The sequence below is a fragment of the Lissotriton helveticus genome, chromosome 5_1 (genome assembly GCF_964261635.1).
Source record: "Lissotriton helveticus chromosome 5_1, aLisHel1.1, whole genome shotgun sequence".
In the NCBI taxonomy this organism is placed as follows: Eukaryota; Metazoa; Chordata; class Amphibia; order Caudata; family Salamandridae; genus Lissotriton; species Lissotriton helveticus.
Window position 1 is genome coordinate 922,001,857 of NC_136065.1, and position 27,499 is coordinate 922,029,355.

Here is a 27,499-nt window from a genome sequence, read left to right on the forward strand (position 1 = left end):
CAGCCGGTGCGGACAGTCTTCTCTATAGTGCGAAGATCCTGTCTGGCGTAGTGGACGGTTGTTGCTGGAGCTTCGTGTTGGCGGGCACCACGAGCAGTCGATACTGTAGCGGGAAGTATTGCTCACGCGTTTCTGCAGTCACTGTGGCATGAAGAGTCTGGTTTACCGGAGCTTCAAGGAGTCTGGTCGCACCAGTGACAAGAGCTTGGGGTGAACTGGCCCATTCATGAAGAGCCCAAAACTTCAGGATGTCTTCTTTCCTTGAGGAGAGAACTCAACTGATGCCACACCAAGGGTACAGGACCTATGGGGCACCTCTTGGGGATCAGAAACTCACTCCAGCAGAGGCCAGCATGGCTCAGGCAGGTCCAGTTGCAGGTCCAGCAGCAGGATGGCTGGACAGTTGTAGGAAGCCTCTGGTGCTTGTTTTGGTCCTGTATCAATGTACAGACGGAGGTCAGTCAGTTAATCCTTGGAGTCACCTCAGCCTGGTATCAAGGGTGCAGGTCCAGTCTTCCATCTCAGCAAGCAAGGTAGCAGGGCAGCCGAGTGGCAGCTTTTCTGGCAGCAAAGCAGCACAGCAGTCCTTCTGCAGTATCCACAGGTCCAGGAGTGTACTGAAAAATAGGGTCTGAGGGTCTAATATTTATATCTGGTACATATTTTGGAGTAGGGGAAGTTTCTAGAGAATTCCCTTTGAAGTCCTTGAAACTTCCTACCTCCCCTTCCCTGTCTCCAAGCTGGCTGCATGAACAATGCAGAGGCAACAAGTCTTTGGTGTAAAGGCAGGGCGCAACCTATTCAGTTGCAAGTCAGGCTGTGCCCAGATCCGCTTCCTCCCTCATATTCTCCCAGTTGATGGTTCAGCTAGGCACACCCCATTCCTCTACTCTGTTGCTCTCTGGGGGAAATAAACAAAGTCCAGCCGTCATATGACCCAGGAACAAGCTGCAAGCACCAAATGGTTTGGGCAGGAAAATGTTAACTTTCTAAACATCAAACATAAGACAGTTTCGGCCCTTACCAGCAACCACCATGGGCCTCAGGCAAACTATAAACAATCAAAGTGGTGGTTGAATTGATGTATGTCCTATTAAGCAATGATTATAATTGCTCGCAGGCAACATATTCGTTATCTAAATTGTGGTAAACTGTAGATGAAAGAAAAATGTTAAATAAAGTTTTTAAAAAAAGTGGTGGTTGAATGAATTTCTGACCTTTTTACTAAAGGGCACGCTATTTAATAAACTTGAACAGTGTTTACACTACACACTTCTTCAGTTACAATGTTTACATTATACTCTGACTAGAACAAGGATAACCTCCCTTTTTTTACATAAATGAAAATCATTTGCAAAGCTAGACCATATAACAATCATGCAACATTAGAAAAGTTTACAAAAAGAAAACAAACAGGACCAACATGACAATAAATGGTGCATTGATAGACACACGAAAGGAAATACATTGTATTGTAAACCAGTCCAAATGATTTTATTCGAAGGGATTAGTTCATAACAGCTCAAAGGAGGCTGAAACCCTTTCAGTGATCAACATCTGGGTTAAAACATCTTATAATATGGAGAGGATTATCGTTCATATCATTTCTTCAAGCATTCCATATTGGTGAACACTGTTAATAAATTCCCAGAAAGTTTGTGCCAACGCGATTCGAACCGCAAATGACTGGGGGTTCTCTTCAGGGCTGTGGGCTGGTGAATGTTTGTGTGTATCTTATTTCTACAAAGATTGGAAGCAGGAAAGTTTCTTCGCAGCTTAATTCAGCAATTTAGTCGAGGTTAACACACATTAACTGCATCAGGATGTGTGAGCAATTTTGGAATCCATCCTCAAAGGGACCACAATGGCGATGACGAGGATGACCAAAAATACCAGCACAGCAGCACCAGCAAACAACCGCCAATGATCTTTGAAATATTTTAGCAACTGGTGGGAAACTCTGCCAACAGAAACCGACCCCTCTACCACTGCTTTCAATGGGAAGTAAAACTTGGAGGAAGTCTCTGGAAAGGCGGGCCAAAATTGCCCACACGTCCCGAAGCAGTTATTGTGTGTTTTGTCAGTGATAATGGTATGTTCTGAAAAAGAAATACAAATCTGGGCAATACAACCATTTTCCGCACAGCTATGCACCCTATCAGTGACACCAGGAGCCTAATCCATCTGTACACATCTTCACTCAATTTCTGTATGGTGACCCATAGTTTTCATATAATACCACTGAAGGATCTGCATGCACTCGGATTCCTAAGTAGCGTATCGACTCTTTTGTCCACATCAGGGGTTACTCAAGTGCCGGTGTCGTCGCGGCTGGGGGAAAATGGTTGATTTATCCTAATTAATTTTCAAGCCCAATTGTGCTACAAACTGCACCACCTCTCTGAGTGTAGGGGTAAGATTGGTGTCTGAGTTAAGCACATACAACAGAGTGTCATCTGCATAGGCTGATATAATGAGCCTGTAGTCTGAAGACCGTAGCCTGCTGTGGCTGTGATGTTCACTTAGTGCACAGGTCAGAGGCTCGGTCACTACAGCGTAGAACAGCGGGGACAGTGGGTACCACTGTCTGGTGCCTCTAGAAACACCAAAGGCCTCTGAGACCATATTTCCAACCCGCACACTGACAGTCGGTGCTTTGTATAGTGTGGAGATTAACCTAGTGAAGATGTCCCCTATTCCTATTTTGCGGAGGACTGCAAATATAAACCGACATTCCACCGAGCCAAATGCCTTCTCGGCATCCAAGGACGCCGCTGCAGCTCTGACTCTTGGGTCCACACGTTGCAAGACTCCTAACGTTGTGCGTAAATTATAGGTTAGATTACGGCCTGGTACGAAGCCTGCCTGCTCCGGGCCTACAATTCCTGGTAGCAGGGGCGCTAGTCTATTTGCCTGGATTTTTGCGTAGATTTTGACATCTACAGTAAGTAGGGATAGCGGCCTATATGAAGAGCAAAGAGTTGGCGCTTTTCCTGGCTTGAGCACTGTGGCAACAATAGCTTCCCTCAGGGAGGGGGGCATTAACCCATTTTCAGTCATCTCCTCATATAGCGTTTTAAGGTGCGGTTCTAGCAATTCTTGGAAGGCCTTATAAAATGTCACTGTCAGTCCGTCGGACCCAGGTGCATTTTTAGCTGGCATGCTTTGTAGTGCAGAAGTGATTTCAAACAATGTTAGGGGTGCCATTACATGGTGTCTGTGCTCAGGGGCTAACTATGGCATTTTGAGATGGGTCAGGTAGACAGGTAGTGCAACGTCATTTGTCTATTTGGAAGATGTATAACTTCTTGTAGTAATTGCTTTACAATCTCATCTGGAGTACTTAGTCTGTCCTTCGTCATCTGTAACATCTGCGATCACATCTGACACTCTTGGGGGTCTCAGTATACTGGCAAGTGTCGCCCCTGTCCTGTCTCTCCACATAGGCCTGTGCTGTGGCATATTTCCTCATATGTTTAATCTCGTCATTAGTTGCCTCTTGTAATTCTGCCAATTTTTGCTTAATATCGGCTCTTTTTTGGCACCCTCCCTCCTCCTGCAGTGCTCCCGCCATGGTGGTTATCTCCTTCTCCAGGCTGTCTAACCTACCTCTGATAGCACGTAATAACCTCGCATGTTTGGAAATTGTTATCCCTCTAATATAAGTTTGAACGCCTACCACACCTTCGCAAACATGGTGACCGAGTCTATATTGTTTTCAAAGAACTCTTCTATTGCCTGCTGTAATTCCGCTTTGAAGGCTGTGTCTAACGCAGTATGGCGGGAACCGGCAAGTGTAAGCTGGGATTCTGGGTGCGGTATATACGAATGTGAGCTGCACTGGGGAATTATCAGAGTACGTTCTGGGGAGGTGTATGCAGTCAGTCACCCTCACTTTCAATCAGTTGGATATTAGCCAGTAGTCTTTACGGGTGTGCATATCGTACGTAGTTGAGTAGTGCGTGTACCCGCCTTGTCTGTGGATCTTTGTTTACATATGTCCGCAAGCCTTTCCCTCTGCATCATATCTTGTATGGCACTGGCTGCCACTGAAGGGTATCTTGGGTGACCTCTGGAACAGTCTATATCGGGATCAAATATACAGTTAAAGTCGCCTCCCCATACCTGCGGTATGCCCGCCCACGGGTGTACTTTGGCCCCCACTGTGCGATAGAATTGTGGATCGTCCTAATTTGGCCCATATATTCCAATGAGTAAGAACGTCAGATCCTCTCTTCTACATTTTGTAATTGCGTATCTATCCCCTGGAACCTTGTACAATCCTGTTAAAGTCACCCCAGACTGCTATCCCACTCAAATCAGCACTCCTCTAGCATGAGACGTTTAACTGGTGGCATAGCATTGCCCCTGCAACTTGCGGTGTGTACGTTCTTCTCTATTTGACTGTGTGTGTTTCCTGCAGAACTGCGATATGTACTTTGTCTCTTGAGGTATGCCACCACTTTCCTGACCTTCCTTTTGTCATTAAGCCCCCTTATGTTCCAAGTAAGTAGGCTTAATTGCTGACCCACTTTATCACCTGTCTTGCTCGTGTCTACGTCTGTAATATTTCCTCAAATGGAGCTCTACTGTAATGATAATCGGCCTCTAGTCTTATCATTTCTTTCCTTTTCTCAAACATAACAATTGCGATCCTATTGGTCCCACCCACGGTATGCATGTGCCCAACTAGCATAGCTATCGAGCCCCCCCCTATAATTCGCCAGAGTAGCAAAACAATAAGGATAACACTATTTGTAGGGAAGTACACTAGGGGACAGATGTTCCCGAGTTCTACTCATGCCAACCCTTCCCCTCAACCATATTATCATGCGATCTATGCCGGTGCCACTTTGCAGCTCAGATGGCTCTTAGTATGAACCAGGCTTCGTCAGAGTTTTTATATGGTCTTTCTAGGTGCACTTATATGTCTTTATGCCCTCAGACAGGAGTAGCTTTAAGTTTTCTATCCTTCCCTAATCATGAGAACAGTCTTACTGAGTTATCGGTGTGCATTGGTAATTCTTTCACGCCCTCTAGTCTGCCAGTGCAACTGGGTGGCAACATCATCTTGCTCCCTTTGCCAGTGCCTCTCTTTTAATCTTGCCGCACAGTCTCACTGCTCCTCCAAGTAGTTTGTGTTGCTGTCCTTGCTCTGAATCGCCCTTGAGGAGCCTCTTTTGTCTCCAGCTCGCTCCAGCTGCTTTACATATTGCCGTGCCGACTTGTGGTCCATGAAGTCATGGAATCTACCCTCCGATTGTATCCTAAGTTTCGCCGTGTATTGCATGCTGTATTCTGTTTAGATCATGGAGCTTCTTCTTGCCAGGCAGAAACAAATGGCACGCCTTCTGAGCTTGCTGCGTAAAGTCAGGGAATAAAGAGATCTCTGACCCTTCCAGCCGAAGTGTGCCCAATTCTCTAGATTTACGCTGGGCCGCATCCTGATCTTTGTAATTTAACAGTTTAGTTGTAATCGGTCTCGGTGCTGCACCGGCGCTGGTCGAGGTACCAGAGAGCAATGTGCCTGCTCCACAATGAATATTGTAGAGAAGGTGCACCTGTCCAGAAGTTCCATCAGTATGCGCTCCACATTCTGCTCCATGTTACTGATGTTGGTCGACTCCGCTATTCCGAGAATTCTGATATTGTTCCTGTGTGACCTGGCTTTCAGGCCATCCGTCGAAGTGACTTTAGGAGTTTGTCCATTGCTTTGTGCGCCCCAACCTCTGTTTGTATTGTGTCTTCTGCATTCGACACTTTGTTCGACCGTGTCCAGCCTGTCGCCCTGCTTATCTAGTCGTTCAGACATTCTATCCATCCTGAACGTGATGGCATCTATTTTGCTATCAATTTTCATTAAGCTCTGTTGCATTGCACATAAAATATGCTTGAGGTCCGGCTCCGCCACCACCTCTGTGACACCCACATGACCGGGGGGTCTTGCGCAGTTCAAACTGCAGCTTGGATTGTAACTTGTCTGCTTGCCCATTGTGCCAGCTTACGCGGTCCCACGCTGTCTCTTTTTTTAGCTTTGGTTCCCTGTTGAAAGAGCGCACTGATTCTCTATTACAAAGCTGGTCCTGCACCGCTACAAGGCCTGTCTTGCACGTGCAATATCCTCACAGAGCCGTATATTTATCAATGGCTTAGCGCGATTGGTTCTGCGCGCCAAATTGGGGGTCAGACTGTACAGGTACTCCTTCGCTTGTGTCCTGATGGGCATGACCGGGCTATCCCTGATTAATGGCACACACGTGTTAGGCCTAGTGTCCAGTATTCACTGCTCCACACACTGCCAGGCTATCCGCCTCAGCCCACAGTTTCATTATTAGCCCTCCTTGCGCTCGTTTGTACTTTGCCTGTTAGTCTGCAGGCGTATCGCCGTGACTGTTGCGCTGTCGGGTGCTGGCTTTCAAATTGCACCATTCCATTACCCAGCGCCCTTCAATATCAGCTGTGCATTTATTTGCAGTCTACCTGATCTTTCCGTCCGGGTATTGGCCAACAGTGCGGCCCCAGGGCCTCAACAAGAGCGACAGTACCATTTCATAGGCTGGTGATCGCACTACAGGTCCCAGTTGTTGCTCTTCCCTGCCACAGTTCGCCCAACGTGCTCACTTCGCCCGGGCTTCATGTGTTCCGTCAGTATCCGCACGTATACGGCAAAACTCGTGAGGCACCCCGCTTGCCCTGCCCTTTGCGTTGCAGCGTGTGAAGCGCGCCTCTCTGTTTGCTCTGTGCTCACTCTGCTGGATCACTCGTGTGCAGGCGCCGTTCACTCTCCGAGTGTCTTACGGCTACACTTCCACCTGGCCCTGCGGCTTCCCACGCGTCTCAACTAGTAGGCCCCTGGCTCGTTCCCAGCCATGGTGGTGCAGAGTGAGCTGCTTTTACCAGGCTCAATCAAGGCTGTTGCTTTATTGCACATATTTTCTGCTCCTGCCAGGCGTGTAATGTGCAGGAGGCACCAGGATTGTGCAGGATAGATGTGTAGGGTTCGGGAGAAGTCCTAACTAGCTGCCATCTTGGAGCCAGGCAAGCTTCGCCCGGGAAGAAATCACTTCTAACCAGTGGGTCCTCTTCATCATAAGGCAGGGCTACTGCATTTCCATCAAACGATCCCCACCGTCCCCTGCAAACAGATCCTCTACATAGAACATCAGCACCTTCTTCAGGAGGAGGTGGTACAGGTGCTCATTCTCAAAGGCGCTCTAGAGACTCCAGGTTGGCAAAGGAGTGTACTCCCTGTTCTACTTTATCTCCAATAAAGATGGGTCTCTCTGGCCTATACTCTACCTCGGGCCACTCCACAAGTATATCCTGTCAGAGCATTTCCAATGGCCACGTTACTAGATGTCATCGCTACTAGACATCATTCGTCTGCTGCAACAAGGTGACTGCATGACCGCCATCGATCTTAAGGATGCCTATTTACACAGCCCCATCCTCCCTTCTCATCGCCGCTACCTGCGGTTTGTGGGAAGTATTTTCAATTTAAGGTCCAGCTCCTTCGGGGATACCAGGGCACCCAGGGTGTTGACAAAATGCCTTATCGTGGTAGCCGCTCATCTCAGACGGAGCAGCATTCACATGTTCTCTTACTTGGACAATTGACTGATCAAGAATGCAAACAGAAAACAGTGCCTCGCCCGCACTCAAGCCACCATAGACCTCTAACACGACCTACGGTTCACCATCAATGTTGCCAAATCCCTTCTACAACCACTTCAGGTACAACCACTTCAGGGACAGCCCCTTCTTGGTGCGGTTCTCAACACAGTCACAAAGAAAACGTATCCCAGCCAGGCACGGGTACAAGCATTCCAGCTATTACTGCTTCTTTTCCAACCTGATCACCACTTACCCGTAAGAACAGTCATGCACCTCCTTGGCACGATGGCCTCCTGTATAGCCATAGTTCCACATGCAAGGCTACACATGAGTTCCTTGCACAACATTGGTCACAAGAATAGGGTGAATGGGAAGATCTAGTGTTTATGTGGGCCAGCACCCATCGCTCTTTGCAGTGGTGGAACATCAACAATCTGTTGCTAGGCAGGCCTTTTCAGTACTGTGTCTCGCAAGTGTCCATCATGACGGATGCTACTTGTAAGATATAACCATTCAGGACATGTGGGCACCCCACCAACAGGGCCTCAACATCAATTACCTAGAGCCGCTGGCCATCCAGCAGGCACTCAATGCCACCTTCTGTCCGGTCCAACACAAGGTAGTCCTTATCAGGACAGGTGACATGATAGCCATGTATTACTTTCATGATTAGGGAGACTCCATCTTAGCAGCTGTCAGCGCTAGAACAGAGCATTTGGCTTTAAGCATTTCACCACAACATACAACCACTAGCGGATTACCTTTCGGGGGTGGACAAACCCTTTGCAGACCTGCTCAGCAGGATGTAGCAACAAGTTTACAAGTGGAAACACGACCCCCAATCCCTGTACTTCCGTCATTGGGGTTCCCTGATGTAAACCTCTTCGAAACCATCAAACGCCAAATGCCAGCGCTTTGCCTCCAGGTTCTCACACCTACCATCCAAGGACAATGAATGCAGTATGCATGAACTGGTCAGGGATATTTGCCTACGCTTTTCTGCCTCTCCCACTCCTTCCGTGCATGGTTTGTAAGCTTTAGCAATCGTCCCTTTCCCTCATCCTGGTAGATCCCACCTGTGCCAGACAACCCTGGTTTTCAACTGTTCTTGACTTATCAGTAGTGCCCCACGAGTAATTGCCCAACTGGACAGATCTTCCAAAGCAGAACCATGGTACTGAATATGAGATTCCAACCGGAAAGGAGGTTGTTTAGGAAGAGCCTGAAAACGCTGCTTTTTGTAACCTAGGCTGGCACAAGCTATGGTTTTCTGGATTCTGACTCACACACACTAGCGCCAAGATGCCATGGCAATCGAGCGCTTTATAAACTTTAAAATAGAAAATAGAAATAGTACGGTCAGGCATCCAAACATCAGGCAGCTCAATCTTGCGATTTGGCTTCAGAGGCCCTAGAGTTTGATCCCCTCAAACTGCCTCTAGAATGCACACCACAGGGTCCAAGACATAGTCTTTTATCTTCTTCATCTTCAAACATCAGGCCGCGCCTGGACTTCTATCCATCTTCATTTATCTGTAGTTGCAGATTACTTACAAAATAGGGAACATTCTTCGCTATTCATAGACCCTGTTATTAAAGCCTTCATCGAAGGGCTCAAAAGGGTTACCACACCCAGGTTGCTCCCACCCCTGTTTGAAACCTCAATATAGTCCTAATTGGACTCATGGGGTATCCTTTTGAGCTCCTATAGTTCCTCTCTTCTTAGGTTGCTTTCTTCGTTACAATTGCATCTTTAATGCTTGTGAACGAACTTCAACCTCTTACCCTAGAAGAACTCTTCTTTCAAGTCCACAACGACGGAGTCATTCTTGGGACCCAACCCAAAGTTTCTGCCTAAGGTGGTATCCTCCTTCCATCTTAATCAAACCATTGAGCTACTGCTTTCTTGCCACACTCAGACTCTGTGGCAGAGAGGGCTTGTTGTCAAGCGCCCCTTATTTGATACGAACAAACCTTTTGTAAAACTCAGCAACTCTTTTTCGCCTTTCCTAAACCACACAATGGCCATGCTCTAAAGCAGACATAGCCAGATCGCTTGTCAAGTGTATTCAAACTTGCTACGCTAAGCAGGGCTCGAGTCGGGGTACCTCGCGGGTGGACGGCGTCCCCCCACTTATTTTAACTGGAGCTTGATAATTGGAGCAAATGAAGCCACACATTCACTCTTTGGCCTCTCTGGGATCGAGATTGGAGCTAATTTAGAATGCTGCTCACGCGCTGGCTTCTCTGATGCAATCGCATCGAAGGGGTGAGCGAGGGGAGGCAATGAGTCTGATGGTGCAAGCCACCTTTCGTGATGTCACTTCCTGTTGTGACATCAGCGTCCCCCCACTTTTTTTTAGGACTTGTGCCCTGACGCTAAGTCCAAAAGGCAACTGCCCGCCCGACCAAGTCTGCACTCCGTTCGCAAGAAGGGGGCCTCTATTGTTTTCCCTTGGCAACATTTCCATAGCTGACTTATGTAAAGCAGCTACTTGGTCCACTTCACACACGTTCCCCAGACACTACTGAGTAGATGACTTATCACTCCAACAAGCAAAGGTGGTCAAGCTGTACTGCAAACTCTTTTTCAGTCCTCTGCAACATCCTCCAGCTATCCATCAGGTACACGAGAACTGCTTTATAGTCTATAAAGTGCATGTGTATCTACACCTACACATGCCACAAACTAAATGTGTTAAATACCCCGTAAGCATCGGTTTGTGGCATGTAGTTTTGTATATTCACAAACGGCCGCCCTCCTCCTCGGAAGCCTCTGGCTGTTGCAGATGTTCTTTTCTCTTTCTCCTTGTTACATGGTCATTTACCTTTTCAGTGCTCCTTCTTCATCCTCACCCACTGTGCGATAAACACTCCTACGATGGAGCCGATGCCCATGTTCATTATCAATCATGGGAGAAGTCACTATACCTTGTGACTCAAAGAAAAACAAGTTCCCTGTGTCCAAACCCAACACTAGATGGCAGGAGTAGGCACAGGATGTGAATCTACAGCACTGCTTGCCACGAACAGATGCTTCCAGGGTGATTTACCGGATAAGTAACATATTTCTTTCTTTCTTTTGAAGCCTAATTGAGAAAGATTTCCATCCCGATTCTCAGAAAGATTTGCCAAATTGTAGCGGTGTTAGTAGTTAACCCACATTCAGATTGTTAATGCCCCGTATATGGGTTAATCGATAAACTACTAAGCACATTATGCCAGTGTGTGTATTTGCCTCAAATAAATGAAGTACAACTGTGTCACCACAGCATCTCCGGAACACTTGGCTCAAAATGGAGCACTAGATTTTAAAAGCCTGTGTCTGTTCAAGAAATGTTTAATGTTTGCAGGATAGGGTTTGAGGTTTTTACCCCAGTTTATAATTGTAAACTTCTGGACACAGTTTGATACCAGACCAGAGATGCTTCTCCACCACAGTGTTATATTAGCTTGGGGGCCTAAACTCTTCAACACCCATGCCTTCTTTTTATGCTTTGTTCAGGGGTTTCTCTAAAATATTAATGTTTGCTCTCCAACTTTTAGTATTAATTTGGCAACCGAACACTACAGCTAGACAATTTATTTATATAGTACGATATCACTCACAGAGGCTCAGCCTCCAAACTTATGTGCACATACTTTTCTGTAACAGTTACGCAGTTCAAAATTATGAATTCAGTTCTAGAAATGAATTGTTTATTTGGACTCACCACTCTAATTCACATTTTACATTGGGGAAATTATATCAATCTGTTGAGCCAATTAGTTGTAATTAATAACTTTAAGACTAAAGTTCACAGATTATGTATTTACTTGTCACAACATTAAACTTGTTGGCCTCATAAGGCCTTTGTACTCCAACGAAAAACTGTCTGTTACAAATGTCTTTTTGGAACCATTTATTTTCCTTTCTTATCCACGCAAAGCCATTTAATTTCCATTATATAGTTAGTACAAAATACTCAAAATGCAAATGTAAAAATGTAATTTGAAATGTCTTGTATTTTTAGAATATAAGGAAGAACCTCTGCCTGTGCTCACCACAGAAGAAATCATTCTACAGAGAAAAACCCAGTTGCAGGAGAAGAAAATCAAGATTGCAACTTTATCTTCCTCCATATTGTCTGACCCAGAAAACAATGTAAGTATTAGTTAATGTATAACTAATTTCAACAGAACTAGATTATCATTAATCAGTTTCTATTTTTAATTGTCATATTTTCAATAGCAAAGAATGGTCAGGTTTGCATGGGTACTCTCACAACAGATTCCTCACCTTGTGACTATTCACCAGGCATCAAACTTTTAGAGCAGTACTCCCATGCGCCGGTAGATGGCATTGTGTGCCTCCACACTAACGCTGTTCCGTTCCAAAAGTGAGTAGCAGTGCCGGCTACAGGAACCACCTGTGCACGCTGACGTCAGTTCCTTTCGTTCTGGGCCTTCAGACTTGGATCCGGAACTACCCATTGGACTTCAAACTTTTGTTTGCGATGGCTTCCAGTGTACAAGGGAAAATGTCACCTAAGACAGCAGGGTTCAAGTTATGTAGGGACTGTCATAAACAGATGTGCCTATGGTGCCTGGTGTCCCAGCACGATTCCAGGGCTTGTGGCAAATACCCAGCTATAAGTCCAAAGGTCATACGGGACTGAAAGGTGAAGCTGTATGTATGCCACCAAACAGCAGAAGACTCCAAGCCATGACTGGTCGAAATTGAAAGGAAGATCCCATTCCCTCTTTCAAGGTTGCTCTTGTGGCAGATCATTGTTTAAGATCAAACTTTTCAGATACGGCCCAGAAGCAGCATAAAAAATCTGTGGGAGTTTGCCGCTTCCTGCCACTCTCGAACTCCAGAAAGCATCAATCTGCAGCCCAGACTCAATCCTAATCTTCATCACAGCTGTTAGTGAGTCTAGTCCTGATGCACTCCAAACCTCCAGGTCTGTCAACAATGTCGCATTAAATTGAGGCATTTTCGCCACTTTACCGTTTTCCTATGGTGCGCCTTTGGGCCTCACGGATCCGTAGGGGGCTTCAATCGGACTTTAGTCCGTGTTCTGCTCTCTGCACCATCTGTTCGCCTCAAATCTATTTCAGGTTCACCACTTGCTCGAGTGCTGACTTCAGTCCAAGCACCACTTATTGCGCCAGTTTCCTTCTCATCAACGACGGTGCTAGCTCCAGAGGGGTACTCCGAGCTGAATCCAGTTCAGCCAAGGTTGAGCCTTAACCTTTCCGATTCTTGTACCTTGCCTTTACCAAATGGACGGGCTCAGACTTCCCACAACCTTTTCAGCGCTGATTTGGACACTTTTGATGAAGGGTATGATTTTGTCCTGCAAAATGATGAGTGAACCTGGTATCAGGAACTACAGGATACCAATGGCCTGGATACTTTTACAGATACTGACTTCCTTTCTCCTGCTGGCCTTACCACCAGAGAAAGCACCACCTACACTGTTGTTATGTGGAGGGTGGTCAATGGGCTAGACTGACAACTCCCTTCTATTGAAGGAAAAATGTATGTTTTGACAGAGGTACTTCATCTTTGTCAATCATCTACAGAACCTTTATTACCTCTTAATGAAGCCCTCAAGGATACTCTTTTGGGCACTTCGGCAAAACCATGGTCCAGGACATTAGGTAATAGGCACGTTGCTTGGTGCCTTTGACCAGCATCTAGCAACCATGACTTTCGTATGCAACATCTCACTCCAGAAAGCTTGGTGGTGTATGGCGTCCTCCAGTAAATTCCCAGTACCTTTCCTACCACCCCGCCTGATAGATACATTTGGCAAGTGCAATTTTTCCTCCACAAGCCCTGCTCTGAGATAAGTAAATGCCAGCAGTCTTCTGTGCTGCTACTCCAGTGCCCTGTGGGACATGGCCCCCTTTTTATTGGCAGTTCCGTGTGACTCACACTATCCACAGTGGCCAAGACGCAGGAAAATGTGTGATTCGTTTTGACTTTGACACAACAGACGGCTTAGGTTGTGTGATGGGCACGGTGGTGATACTTTGGTGCCATACCCGGGCTAAACTATGGCCTTCTCCGGATATGTCCAAATCTCCCTGATAGACATGCCACTTGATAGTTTTCACCATTTTGGCAAAAAAAAGGATTTTGTCCTGACCCGTTTAAAGAAAGCCGAGCCCCAGCATGTTCCTTGGACTTGTTTGCCCCACCCAGACAGTTCTAGCAGCAATTTTGCCCCTTTCGAGGCTACAGTAGTGGTTTCCAATGCTGCCAGCGTTAGACCTAGCCGCCAGCCCAACACACCTCTAAGCCTATTTTTGGTTGAGGCCTTGGCTTGAAAAGGCAGCGCCCAGGACATCAGTGATAGCCGGGTAGCTCAGTCTCCCACCCGCCCTATCCCCCCACCTTCCCCTCTCTTGCAGTTGCAAAGCCTTTATACTCTGTCCTTCTTGCACACAGCCACCCTGTTAGGGATAGGATCCAGCATTTCTGCCACAGATGTCAAGTCATTAAGTCTGACAAGTGAATTCTTCAAATTGTCGATCAAGGATATGCCCTCCTGTTTCTTTCTACCCCGCTGCACCGTCTACGACTGTGAGGCTGGCTGACATAGGACCACATGTGCGTCTTGCAGCCGGAAGTGCAGGCCCTTCTGGCCAAAGTGTCCATCGAGAAGATTCTGGCCTCATAAGTCGGAACTGAGTATTACTCCTGCCATATCCTTGTGCAGAACAAGGACGGATTCCTTGTAGGAAGCTGGCTCTTTATATAGTGGACCAAAACTAGGTACTTTGATACCAAAAACTTAGCTCTCAAGAAAGTAGTTTTTTAAATATCGAATTTCACAAGTGAGTAAACAGTTCACTTGAATGTATCTTTACGCAGCAATGCTTTCCTATGGAGAAAAGGACATATGCTAAGTACAGGAATTTACGGTCGGTTTCTGGGGCTTTCTTTTGGGACTTAGGGCTGGAAGGGGCCAAGTTCTAAAGTACCACGAGCAGTTACTCGTTACCTGCCCAGTGGCGTCCGGGTGCAGAGGTGCTGGTCAGTTTGGTAGCTTAGTGCTTCGCTTTTGGAAAGTAGGAAGGACGGCACCTAGAAACAGGCTGCAGAGGGGATTGAAGACAAGTCCGAGAGCTCCCAATGAGGGGCTTGGATCACAAGGGCCCTGGGATCAAAGGGGCACAGCCAGTTCCCGGGCCGGGGACCTCGGATGCAGAGTGGATTGGTCGGCTGGGCTCTGTGCATCCTAGGGCCTTGCCGTTGTCGGTCTCGGCTACACAAATCAGGACAGCTGGGGCACTCTGGAAGTGAGTCTCAGCAGTGCTGACATCCCTGGATGGCTGCTCAGTCTCAGTGCTGTTAGAATCTCGACTGGACTTAAACAGGCTGTGCCTGTTGCAAGTGGTCCTGTACCCCGGGTATTGGTCCTGTGAGGCTCCGGTGGGTCCTGGTGTCCTCTCACTTGGTGGGGGGGACAGAGCTGACCTTCAGGAGCATCGGTACGTCTTCCCGGGGCCTCTGCTTTGGGCTAGCCAGGAGCAACAATACAGTACACCAGACCCTACTTCTTCGCGCTGTGGGACATTGTGATGCAGGTGCCCTTCCTATCAGTCACATGTGTAACCCGCCAAAGGTCATTAAGATAATGGTCTTTTAAGATAGTGTTGAGTAGTGTGGCGGCTTTGGGGTGAAGCAGACAGGACATGCCTGCACCGTCCAGTTTATCGTCTACTATGACTTCGAAGTACCCATCCCAGAGAATAGCAGCAGGACCCAGCTCTTAAATGAGTCGCCATATTTCGGAGAAAAAGTCCGACTATCAGTGTTGGGGCCATAAATTGCGGCCAGAATGACGGGGAGTCTGTGCAGTGAACCGGCTAGTATAACAAATCGACTATTGGCAGACAGCACACCCCAGTAGCCAGGGTATGCCCTTGCACATTAAAACTGCTACCCCCTAGCGTAATTAGAGTACAGGGAGGTATAGACTTCAGCGCACGCAGTTGAGACGCGGTGCCCGGGATAAGATAGCGCTCTTGGAGGAACCAAATATCAATTTGATGCCTAGTGAGATAAGCATGGACAAGTCAGGCTTTTCTGCTGCCATTCAGCCCACGAATGTTACACGTGAAACTTCGGGTGATGAGCACTGCACCGGGAGGAAGGGTCGATGGGGCAATGCCAGAAGTTGCCAACAGGAGATGAAGCTGTGTAAAGGTCCTGTCAGTGAAGAAAATACAAAACAACAAACCTTGAAATATGAACCCACCCTCCCACTCCAATCTCCCAACTTGGTTGAGTATACCGCAGCCTCCTCAACCCCAAACACCTCTATTAGGTACTACAAATAAGCCAAGAATCATCCCGGGAGGCGGAGGAAAGCCTGGCGAACATCCCAGTGAGAAACGGCTGGGTGGCCGAGGGGGCATACAGCTGGGCGGCTGTGGGGCTAACTGCTCATGAATGTTCAGCAGGGGCCTCTCTAATGGTAATGGTACAGGTGTGAGCATGGCAGCCTGCTAAGGAAGTAAAGCCCATGGGCTCACGCCTCCATGTAACGTAGCCACGTGTTCCCAGAACAGACTAGTGAGGACACCCAGGGGTCAACGAGCACTGGGTGGTGCCAGAGACCAGAACACTTAGTTATTATGGCTAAGATGACTATCTTCCTGATGTCTCAGTGATTAGAGGTGGGGCGTCGACTTGGCTTTAATGTGACATGTCCTTGCTTGGTTGGAGACTTTTAGTGCAGCATATCTGGATGATATTGCTGTCCATAGTTCCACTTAGCAGGATCACCTGATCCACCTTGGGAAGGTCCTGAAGGCTCTTCAAGGTGCAGGGCTGACTATATCAAGGCAAGCAAGTGCCAGATAGTGCAGGGCACAGTTGTGTACTTGGGTAGAGGCCAAGTTCAACCTTTACAGCCCAAGATCCAGGCAGTTCTGGACTGGGAAGCTCCAACCACCTAGACCCAAGTCCGGGCATTCCTTGGCTTGACTAGATACTACTGGAGCTTTTTGAAGGGATAGGGTACCATTGTGGCACCCCTCACAAAACCTCCCTCCAAAAAGATGCCAGAGAAGATAAACTGGACACAGCTGTCAAATGGCTATTGACACCCTGAAAGAAGCAATATGCTCAGCACCCATTCTTAAAGCTCTAAATTATTCAAACCAATTCATAGTGCAGACTGATGCCTCTGAACATGTGATTGAAGTGGTCCTTTCCCAGACCAATGACGATGACCATGAACAGTCAGTTGCTTTCTTTAGCAGGAGGTAATTCCCCAGAGAGCAGCATTGGAGTGCCATTGAGAGGGAAGCCTTTGCTGTAGCTTAGTTCTTGAAGATGTTGAGATCATACCTGTTTGGTACTAACTTCCTTGTCTAGACTGACCACAGGCCTCTCAGATGGCTTATGAAAATAAAAGATGAAAACCACAAACTGTTGAGGTGAGTCGTCTTCCTACTGGTTATGGACTTTACAGCGAAGCACACACATGAGACTGACCATTCCAATGCAGAAGGCCTTTCCATGTTTTTCTAGTTGGATGATGAAGCCTCTCTTGGAAAAGTTTAGTCTCATTCTCTTTCGTTTGGGGGATAATGGGTATGCATAAGAAAATGCCCCTTTTTGATATGAACACTCTCACTTTTAGGCTAGTATCTGATGCAAATTTAACAGAAGTGCCCTGGGTTCCTGCTATGCAGGTCCCCAGTGCCTGGTCTCTTCCCTAAACTGAACAATTGTTCTCTTAACTGGCAATACCTTTGGCACCCCCTGTAAGTCCCATTAAGTGGTGCCCTGATACCTAGAGCAAGGAGGCTGAAGAGGGTCACCAAGGGCTGCAGCATGCATTGTGCAGCCCCAAGGGACCCCTCAGCACCAAAATGCAAACTGCCATTGCAGGCTGCGTGTCTTGGGCAGATACAAGTGAAAACTCAACATGGCACACATCTCTGGGTGCCATGCCTGCAGCAGACACTGCATGCAGTATAGGTAAGCCACCCCTTCAGCAACCCTAAGGCAGTGTGCACTATACTACATGTGTGGACCTATCCGAGCAGATACGGCCCTGTGATGTCTAAGTAAATTCATGGCTATCACAAGTTAACAGGGAAGCCACTTTAAGTACATGTGCTGGGCACTAGTAAAAACGAGTTCCCTAGATGCATGATGGGTTCACTGAAATCTATGGTGTTTGGTACCAAACACCTTGCATTAATAAACGGTCACTAATTCCAGAGGTGGATTTATTAAAAGGACAACTTAGACGTGCCCCCTGAAAACCTACCAGCCTCTAGTGTGCTGTCTGACTGGTGTAGACCTGCCTGCCACCGCAGACAGGTTTCTGACCCCTGCAGTTGAGAGCCTATTTTTTCTGAGGGTATAAAGAACGCCGGCTCTGGCCAGAGGTGTTGTCACCTCCTCCAAGCAGGATGGTTAAGTAATCGGCATATCAAGACAGGAGCCTTCAAAGGCCTCTGCCGCCTTTGATAGGTGACTACGGCTTCCCCAGACAGGGGAAATGTCAACACCCTTCCCTGGGCCCATTTGGCACCAGAACAGATGGGACATTGGATATGCAAGGAGGTGTGGCACACTACCAGGCAAGTCACACCCCTAAGGTGAGCTGCCTGATGTGCCCCCCTTTAGGGAAATTCCACCATCTGGGTGATGGCATAATTTGGAACTCTGGGACAGGATTATTCCCACTTCCCACAAGAAGTGGCCATATGGGTTGTAGTGACCCCAAGGGTAAGTACCCATTGGCTACCACCCTTCACTCCCGTTAACACCCCTAAATCTAGTATTTAGGGGAGCCCCTGGCACCCGGAAAGCAGATTCTGATGACCTAAGAAGGACACCAAAGAGCAGTGAAGAGCAGGAACTGAGGAGTAGCAAGTGACTTTGTGCTAATCCTGCTGGCCTGCCTGCTGTCCCAGACAATTGCACCAAAGACTACTCTTCCTGCAGCTGCTCCTCCTCCAAAAGCCTGGGAGGACTGCCAGCACTTCAGGAAGCAACCAGCACCTCCCGTGGAGTAGCGGAGCTGCTCCCTTGCACCCTGCAGGCACTGAAGAAGAACCCTGACGACTCCGAACCGCGAAAACCCAACACTATAAGTCTCCACTTCACCTGTGCCCCTCCTGAGTTGAATTGGGCCAACGGTGCCAATGAAGTCCTGAGGCCCTCCAGAGTCTAACACCACCGTGGGTTTGCCCAGACTGGACTTTCAGTCACCGCCTGCAGCCTCTTTGTGCTGTCCCGCTTAACCACGAGTGTCTCCTGAAGCTTGGACCCAACGCGTAAACGCCACTGCCCTAAAGCTAGAGGAAAAATGGGTCAATCGTTTCCCTTCTTGCCCAAGCAGCTCAAGGACTGATTCACCCTGTGGATTCAACTGAACTGACCCCCCCCCCCATACTTATCTTGACTCTAGAAGATTGGTTCTGTAAGTTGCTGTTAAGTACCCATATGCAGTATATGTGATTTTCCCCATAGGATAACATTACCCGCATTAGAAATAATACTAGTGCATTTATCTATATTCTTCAAAACTGCTATATTAAAAAGTACTTACCCAATAATGAAGTTCTTGGTGTCTAAAATATATATATTTTTTAAACGTGCTATTTTTCTAAATTTGTGTAGATCTCCTTATTTAAATGTGTGTGTATCTTTTATATACTGTGTGTATGCAACACATAGCGAATACTCCTCCTTGATAAGCATAAGGCTCCTGGGCCACGGTACTCCCCAAAAAGAGCACCTTGGGATTGTTAAAGCAAGCCCTGTCCACTCCTAAGGGATACCTGGATTCTCCACACAAATATACCTCTTTTGGGAATATTACACAAAGAGACAGCTTCCTACAGTGACCAAGTCAACAAGTGTTTGCAATGCAATAGGTCTTGCATTTGTGAAAGTTAGAGCTATTGTCGTAGTAAATGACAATGTTTTTTAAGTATGTTTTTGTTTGCAGCGGAGTGATTATTTAAAGAAAAAGTGTGTTCCAAAGCCATGCGTGCACCTTGGAGTTATCGGGCAAATTGTTTTTTCCCATTTAAAATGGGGTACTGGAGGGGAAACTACAAGTACCAGAATGCAACAGGGAACTAGAATGTACACCCGTAATACAAAAGACGTGGTTTCTGTTTCATGTTGAGTGAGTGTACAACATGTAATTGTGCACGAACAAAAACGCAGTGCACATACAGAGAAATCATAGTGTAGAAATATAGCACACATGGAGTGTGCAAACAGCATACAGATATCACCCTGTTCACCTACTCTGGGCATAGATGCATTATGCCCACGGATAGCGCAAGGTACAAGACATCATGCTTGTGGCATGCACCCAGAGCAGACGGCACATGAACACTCACACAGACTACAGGGGCGCACGCACACAGTACATGAGAGGTATGCCTAACAGATGACGGAGTGAACGCACACAAAAACGCAGAATGCATTCCATTAGAGTAAACGCCACCAGTAATCACAACAGCTGCATGAGAGCTCTCGAGGACCAGGGGAGGAACTCTTTTGTTTGAGCCCTGCAAATTACTGTCTCCGTGGTGGCATGGAGTTCGGCGAGCCGCACAGAAGAAATGAAATGCACGGTCACCGTTGTTGAAGTGTGGCACGCAGCAAAGCCGCCAGCTATACCAGCCTGGCCATGGCAAGTGAACGTGGAGAGGGCCGGAAAGCCTGTGCCAGCAAGCGACCTACTCAAGGTGTTATGATTAGTGCATGGGTGGGGGTGAGTGTGGGGGAGCGGGATGGGGTCAGATGGGTGGGCTGTTACAAGGAACAGGACTCTGGATGAGTGAGTGAAGAACTAAGATAAAAGAGTTTGGTGAGTTGCGCAGAAGAAAAGAAAGGTGCAGCCGCCATGGTTAAAGCTGAAGTACGGCGTGTTCCACTGTTTAAAAAATATATAATTTAGAGCGTGGCAGTTTCTAAAAAAACAATATTAGGTTATGTGCAGAATCAGAACAGATGAATGCGTGCTATTGATGATTAATGGAGGCACTTACTTTGTTAAGCCATGCTAATGATTGTCTCCGTGGTGGCATGGAGTTGGGCGAGCTGCGCAGAAGCAAAGAAAGTTGCATCCGCTATTGTTGAAGCTGAAGCACGCCGCAATGTTTAAAGTAAACTCAATATAAAGCGTGGCGTGCCGCGCTGTTTTAAAAAAAACGTAAGATGAAGCGTGCCGTGCTACTGTGGAAAAGTAAATTTTGCCATGTTCTGTGTCCCTACGTGTCCCCCATCTTATGTTATGTGTGCATGATTAATATGCATATGTATCCCCCATGTTCGATTAAAGACGCAATTACAGTTGTGTCCATCTCTAGTATGCTAGTTTCCAGTTCTCGTGAAAGCTACGAGTATTAGGCCTATGTAAAGTTACGTTGCCACGTTTCTCAGTGTGCATGTTATTTCATTGAAAAGTCCCTGTTTCTAGGCCTCAAAAGGGCCCGGACACCAGATTCACCTCCTGTCTCCTGAACCCTCGCTGAGGAGCGATACAGCCCCCACCTGTATCCTCGACCCTTCACTTACTTCCTGCCTCGCAGTGCCCGGCTCGGCCTGGCTCTGCCTACGAGTCTGCCAAGAGTATGTTATGATTCTAGTTATCAGTCCAGCCCTCCTTCTCTGCATTCCTAAGCTACTGAATCGCATCAATAGTTTCCGTCATTGTCTAGCCTTTACGTCTCCATGTAGGAGAAATACTGTATTAATGGTCATTTAATATTCCTCAACACGCACTACATGTAGAATAATGCATGCTCCAGTCTTAGAGTCTGTTAGCCTCTCCCCTCCTGACTCTTAGTTTATATCAACATGTCCTCTAAACATTAGATACTAGATAGGGTTTAGGTACATGTCGCCCTGACTCTCCAGACTTCAGTCTTTACTCCTAGCGCAGAGTTCATAGCCCCCAGCTTCTCCTAGTAACACGTCATTGTCAGTTTGCGCGCACCATTAGGTTAGAGGTCCCGGCTCCTTAGGTAGCCCCCTCCATGTTTCCGCCCCATTTATGACATATTCTGTTACGTTTACATCACATGTCCATGTATACGCCTCTTGTTACACCCACTTTCACCCTTATCTTTCGCGACTGATATTGACCACACCCACTGCTCCGCCTACTGTATTCACTGTAATGCAATTGTTTTAGTATATATATGTTGTACATTGTTATTAAAGTTGGCGCGCTCATTCCCTGTCCCCCCTGCAGGGCCCTGCCATCCTGTTCCCGTGCAGGTTGTCCTGTTCCTGTCCTTTATGCTGTATTAAACCTGCAAACTCCTACTACCTCGAATCTTGACTCTTATTTATTGAGCTATCTGTTATTGCTATGTCCAGTCAAACCTAGATCCGGTATTATTTATTTATATACCACATAATGGCGCCCGAACAGGGACTTGCCCTTTCCCCAAGCGCCGGTGAAGCCACGCCGGCCCCCTGACCCTCTGCAGCCGTGACGGAACCATACCGTGCACCGGCAGATATTTCGGCTTCAAGTATCCCTCAGGCCCACGGAGGAGACAGAGGTTGCGGTCCAGCATCCAGACGAGGCGGTAGAGGAACGCGGCGAGTCCCGACCAGAGCCCAAGCCGAGAGTCCAAGGTCCGAGGTATCCGGAGGCCCACCCGTAACAGAAGTCCGAAGTCCGTCCGTCCGTCCGGCGTCAAAGCAGTCCAGTCCAGTCCGAGGCCTTCCGTTCTTGCTGCCCGGTGAGTACCGTTGCTGGGGTAGTATCTAGACAGGGTCAATCTAATTGACTCTGGTCCGTGGGTTTTGGTGGTACACAGACCCAAACGAAGTGTCCACTTCGGTGGATGCGGGTCCTGACGTGTCTCTTTATGAGACCGGTAAGTTTCGTACTGTTTTAGCAGTGCATCTAGTTTCTGTTCTAGTCAGTTCTGTTCTCGAGAAGATTCATGTATTCTGTTTTCAGTATTCCAGGTAGTATTCTGTTCGAACTGTTATTTTAAATGTTCTTCATGTATTTTTAATGTCGTGGTATGAAAGTGGTGTAATTATCGTGTTCATTGTGTATTGTATTGTGTCTAGATTACAGTTCCGTCATGCCGTTGTTCTCCAAACTACTTCAGTTGAAAACTAGAAAAGGTCTGTTAGAAGCAGCAGTTCCTGTCCCGCCTAGGGACAGTCCAGGTCATTTTATGTATCAGAAGCATGGCATAAGTGCCATATTATATCTAGATTTATGGGTGGAGTACACCAAAGAGTTAGAAGAAAAGTATAGATGGCCCGTATCAGGTACGTGGGATGCCGAGTGCATCATGCGAGTAGAAGAAGCATTATGGAAAAAGAAAGCCAGACAGTCACAGAAAGATGCCATCGAGTTATGGCGCAAAGAATCTCATAAAAGAACCGAAAAAGAAATCAGAAAGTCAGAACTAAGTAGAGAATCCTTAGAACGAGCCCAAGAAAGGGAACTAATCGAGATAGGTGAACGAGTCAAAACCGAACAGTCAGACAGACAGAGGCATGCCCTCATTAAGGGTATGTATCCTCTTCTTGCCGAGGGCTTGCCAAAAGCGACCCCGGAGGCATCCAGTAATTTTCAGCCACCATTAGTTCCGATCAAGCTACGTCACAAACCGACCGCAGCTGATATTTTTATTTCGTCCTATTTGGACGACACAGTCCCAGAATATACAAATCCTGTTCCGCCAGCTCCTGTAAATAATGTAAATCCTGCTCCTCCAGTCACCGGAGTACCTGCTACGGTACCCCCGGTCCAGCCCACATTACAATTTCCCACCGCGCCAGCACGAAGAGTATCAGTCGACGATTCTAGTTTAGGGGCCGCAGGAGGAGGTCCTCCTGGTACCCCGCCGCCACACCAACGTGTAACGTTAGTCGAGTTACATGAACGTGCGTTACAGCGTACGCCCAAATATAAGTCCGTTGCAGAAATCCGACGAGCCCTTACTGAATGCCGCTATGATCCAGTTGCAGGTGATGATAGTACAGTTATATATTCCATCCGTGTAAGACGGGTGACCGGGTATTTGGACACCCTACCGAATATGAAAGAAGATCTAGACAGAATTTATCGTTTCATCCGTACAGGGGATGATCCAGAAAGTATTGGCGAAGCCATGTCTCAAAGGAAAGCTGAGATCCAGCTCATGTTATTAAAGTTTCTGATTAATTGTTTAATAAGAGAACAAGATTCTCCGACTAAAGATCCGGCCGAAATGAGAATCCTGACAAGGTGGAGTGATAATATAGCCGAGGGTAAGCACAGAACCATCAGTAGTATAGAGAGTATGTACAAGAGAATTCGTAAGGAAATAATAAGGTTACACGAACAACGTAAAGCAGCACAAGGAAGCGAGAAAGAGAATGACTCTTCTACTGAAGAGGTAGACGACGAGAATCCCACTAGAATAGCGTATGTAGGTAGAACTAGACTTTCCGACCGACATTCACGTCTAGACTACAAGAAAACTGTTCCTCATCCAGCACCAGAGCAAGGTTCTCTAGAACAAGTATTTCAAGTTACCGATCATATTCTGAAATCACGAATCGGTTACAGTGAGTTAAGTACTATGCATGAACAAGAACTAGCCCGATCAGCAGTCCGATGGATTACTGATTCTACCACTTTTCCAGATGAAATAGTGGCTCAAATGTTTCTGAAACTGCCCCCAGCCGAGCAACGACTGGTGGGTATGTATATGATCCAGCACCTCATTACTCTGTATGAGGGTCAACACTCTGATCCAGGTCCGTTACACGATGTCCTGAACGAGTTACTCCAGTATAGATGGAAAGGTCTAGGTACCGATTTAATTAGTGTTATTCTAGAACAGCGCCACAAATATAGAACGTTTTTGAACCCGCATTTTGTTCATGTCTCACCCCCAGAAAGTAAACCCTCTTACATAGACAGACAGAATCCGTTACGAGAAGTACACCCAGTCAGGACAGCAGATGGTGAAATGCAACGAGTATTTGTTTACACCCCAATTACAAAGATGGAACTCTTAGAAATGAAGAAATTAATTCCCTGTCATGACAAAGATCCAGCAGGGTTCCACCGAGAATTAAAAGACATGCTCCGTATGGGAGAATACACGTATCCAGATATAATTAAAATGTTAAAAGTCCTGTTGCCCGCAGGGGTATATGAAAAACTCAAGGAAAAGGAATGGGAGGTGGGAGAGAAAAAGATCGATTGGGCAGTTCTAGAAGCTGAAGATAAGATACGAGTACCAGGTACCGGTCTTGGAGAGAAATGTAAAGAATTACCAGAACTGTTAATACAAGTTTTGCCGAGGTTATTAGCAACTAAAAAGGAAGACTGGGATGCAATCTCAGCCTGTAAACAGAAACAAGACGAAGACACTAGGGATTTTTATTCTAGATTTGAGAAATGCTTTAGTATAAACAGTGGCCTCAAGACAAGTAGCGAGTCATACCCTCATCTCTTTGTTACTAAATTAGTCGAGAATTCAAGTCCACAAGTTAAGAATCGAGTTTTGAAAGTCGAAAGTACCTGGCAAGCTAATACCCCGTCCCAAATGTTACAGATGCTTCAGTATCACCAGAATAGAATCAGAGAAGAGCAAGATCATGAAAGAAAACGTATGAAAGACACGAAAATGAAAGTACTAGTTGCACAATCTGTTCCTCAAGACAGTCAGAAGAAGGGTACGAATCAAGCCAGTCATCCTGCAGTTCCCGTTAAAGGGACCTGCAATTATTGTAAACAGCCAGGTCACTATATAAACGAGTGTGCAGTTCTGAAACACAACATAGCTACCGGTAAGACTAAAGAAAGACCACGTCCGCCTAGACAAGAACAAGTTCCACAGACTTCTCAGCCACAGAATGCACAACAGACAGTTCCAGCACCGCAGCCTATTGCTGCAACACAGCATGTTACACAGCAGATGTACCAGTATGCACAGTCCGAGTATCCAGAGTATCAGCCATATTCATGAAACAGCCTAGAGAGGGAGGTAGGCTTGCCTCTCATCGAGATACCTGTAGATCAAGAGGGTCCCTATGTTCACAGTCAAGTATTAGGGAAAGACAGAAAGTTTCTGATTGATACAGGGGCAAGTAGGACGACCATCAGTCACGCCGAAGTTCCAGGGGCTCCGCTCTCAGGCTCTAGAAATGTTTCCCTTGGATTTTCAGGAAAGCCTATTGTAAACGAGATATCTAAGCCAGTCACTCTAGAAGTAGGTCCATTGTCCCGCACTACTGATCTGTTACTTACGAAGTCATGTCCAGAAAATCTGTTAGGTATTAAAACACTGAAAGAATTAGGTGCAGTCATATGTTGCTCCCCAGAGGGAATACGACTGTTTCTACGTGACTTCAAGGGTCACTATGTATTATGAGATTTTGATCCGAGATTGTCCAATGTTCCACAGCATTTATGGGCGCAAGGTCCAACTGATGTAGGTTATATGCAAATCACACCCCATCGTGTGACTCTCAAGCCAGGTGTAGTGTTACCACGAATCAGACAGTACAGATTGCCACCTGAGGCTGTAACAGCCTTATCCAAAATTATTGACGAGCTCATCGCTCAAGGAGTAGTTGTAGAAACTAACTCCAATGTATGTAATTCTCCGATCATTCCAGTCATGAAACGTACTGATCCAAATGCACCCCCAGTATATCGATTAGTGATTGACCGTCGAGAACTCAATAAATGTATTATTCCCCAGTACCCAGTTGTCCCAGATATCTCTTCCCTATTGACAGCCATTGATTCCGAAGCCTCATTTTTTACAGTCATAGACCTCAAGAACGCGTTTTTCAGTGTCCCCATTCATCCAGACAGCCAGTACCTTTTCGGTTTTTGTTTAAATGGAAGGAGCTATAAATTCACACGAGCTCCTCAAGGTTTCACAGAAAGTCCTAGTATTTATAGTCAAGCACTTAAGAGACAACTAGACAACATTCACATGCCAGCTGACACTGCCCTGCTCCAGTATGTCGATGATCTACTGATCACAGCCCGTTCTGAACGTGCTTGCGAGCGAGCATCCCTTACAGTCTTGTATTTCTTAGCAGAGATGGGGCACAAGGTGTCCCCTTCGAAGCTTCAATTCTGTGTCCAGCAAGTGATCTATTTAGGCCACTTACTGTCCAAGAGGGGTAGGCAGTTGACACCTGACCGTATCCAGTTAATAGCGAGTCTTCCTCAGCCCAAGACCCAGAAGGAGGTACGTGCTTTTATCGGCCTTACTTCCTATTGCAGACAATGGATTCCTCAGTATGCATTTCTAGCTAAGCCACTGATACAGTTAACGACACAGGGGGCAGCCGTATCGACTGTCCTCCCTTGGACATCTGAACATACACTTAGTTTCAATGAGTTAAAGAAAGCTTTATGCCAAGCTCCAGTTCTAGCTACACCGAACTACAGTAAGCCTTTTACACTTTTCGTCACAGAACGTGAAGGTACAGCATTATCTGTTCTCACACAAGATCAAGCAGGACAGTACAAGCCCTGTGCTTATTTTTCGAGCACACTAGATCCTGTAGCCCAGGCGCTGCCTGCTTGCCTCAAGTCAGTTGCAGCCACAGCACTAGCTATCAGACAAAGTGATTCCATAGTATTAGGACATTCCTTGACAGTACAAGTTCCACACTCCGTGGAAGTTCTTTTAAACCGAACACAGACTCAGCACTTGACAATTGCACGTTTAACAGGTTATGAACTGACACTGTTCCAGCCACACATAGAAATCAGACGCTGCAACGTTCTAAATCCTGCTACACTGTTACCGTCAGTTAATGCGAATCCTGCCACACACGACTGTGTGGAAGTAGTTAACACTATGACTAAGCCAAGACAAGATCTGACAGATATTCCATTAC

The 27,499-nt window shown here is 46.8% G+C and overlaps 1 protein-coding gene across 1 annotated transcript in view; it reads left to right on the top strand.

Moving 5' to 3' along the window:
- Nucleotides 1–27,499, top strand: part of NOC3L (NOC3 like DNA replication regulator) — a 493,023-nt gene that overhangs the window by 141,555 nt on the left and 323,969 nt on the right. The window contains exon 6 of the mRNA XM_078643385.1: nt 11,628–11,758. Within this exon, the coding sequence (XP_078499511.1) occupies nt 11,628–11,758 (131 nt within the window). The remainder of the gene's footprint in view (nt 1–11,627; nt 11,759–27,499) is intronic.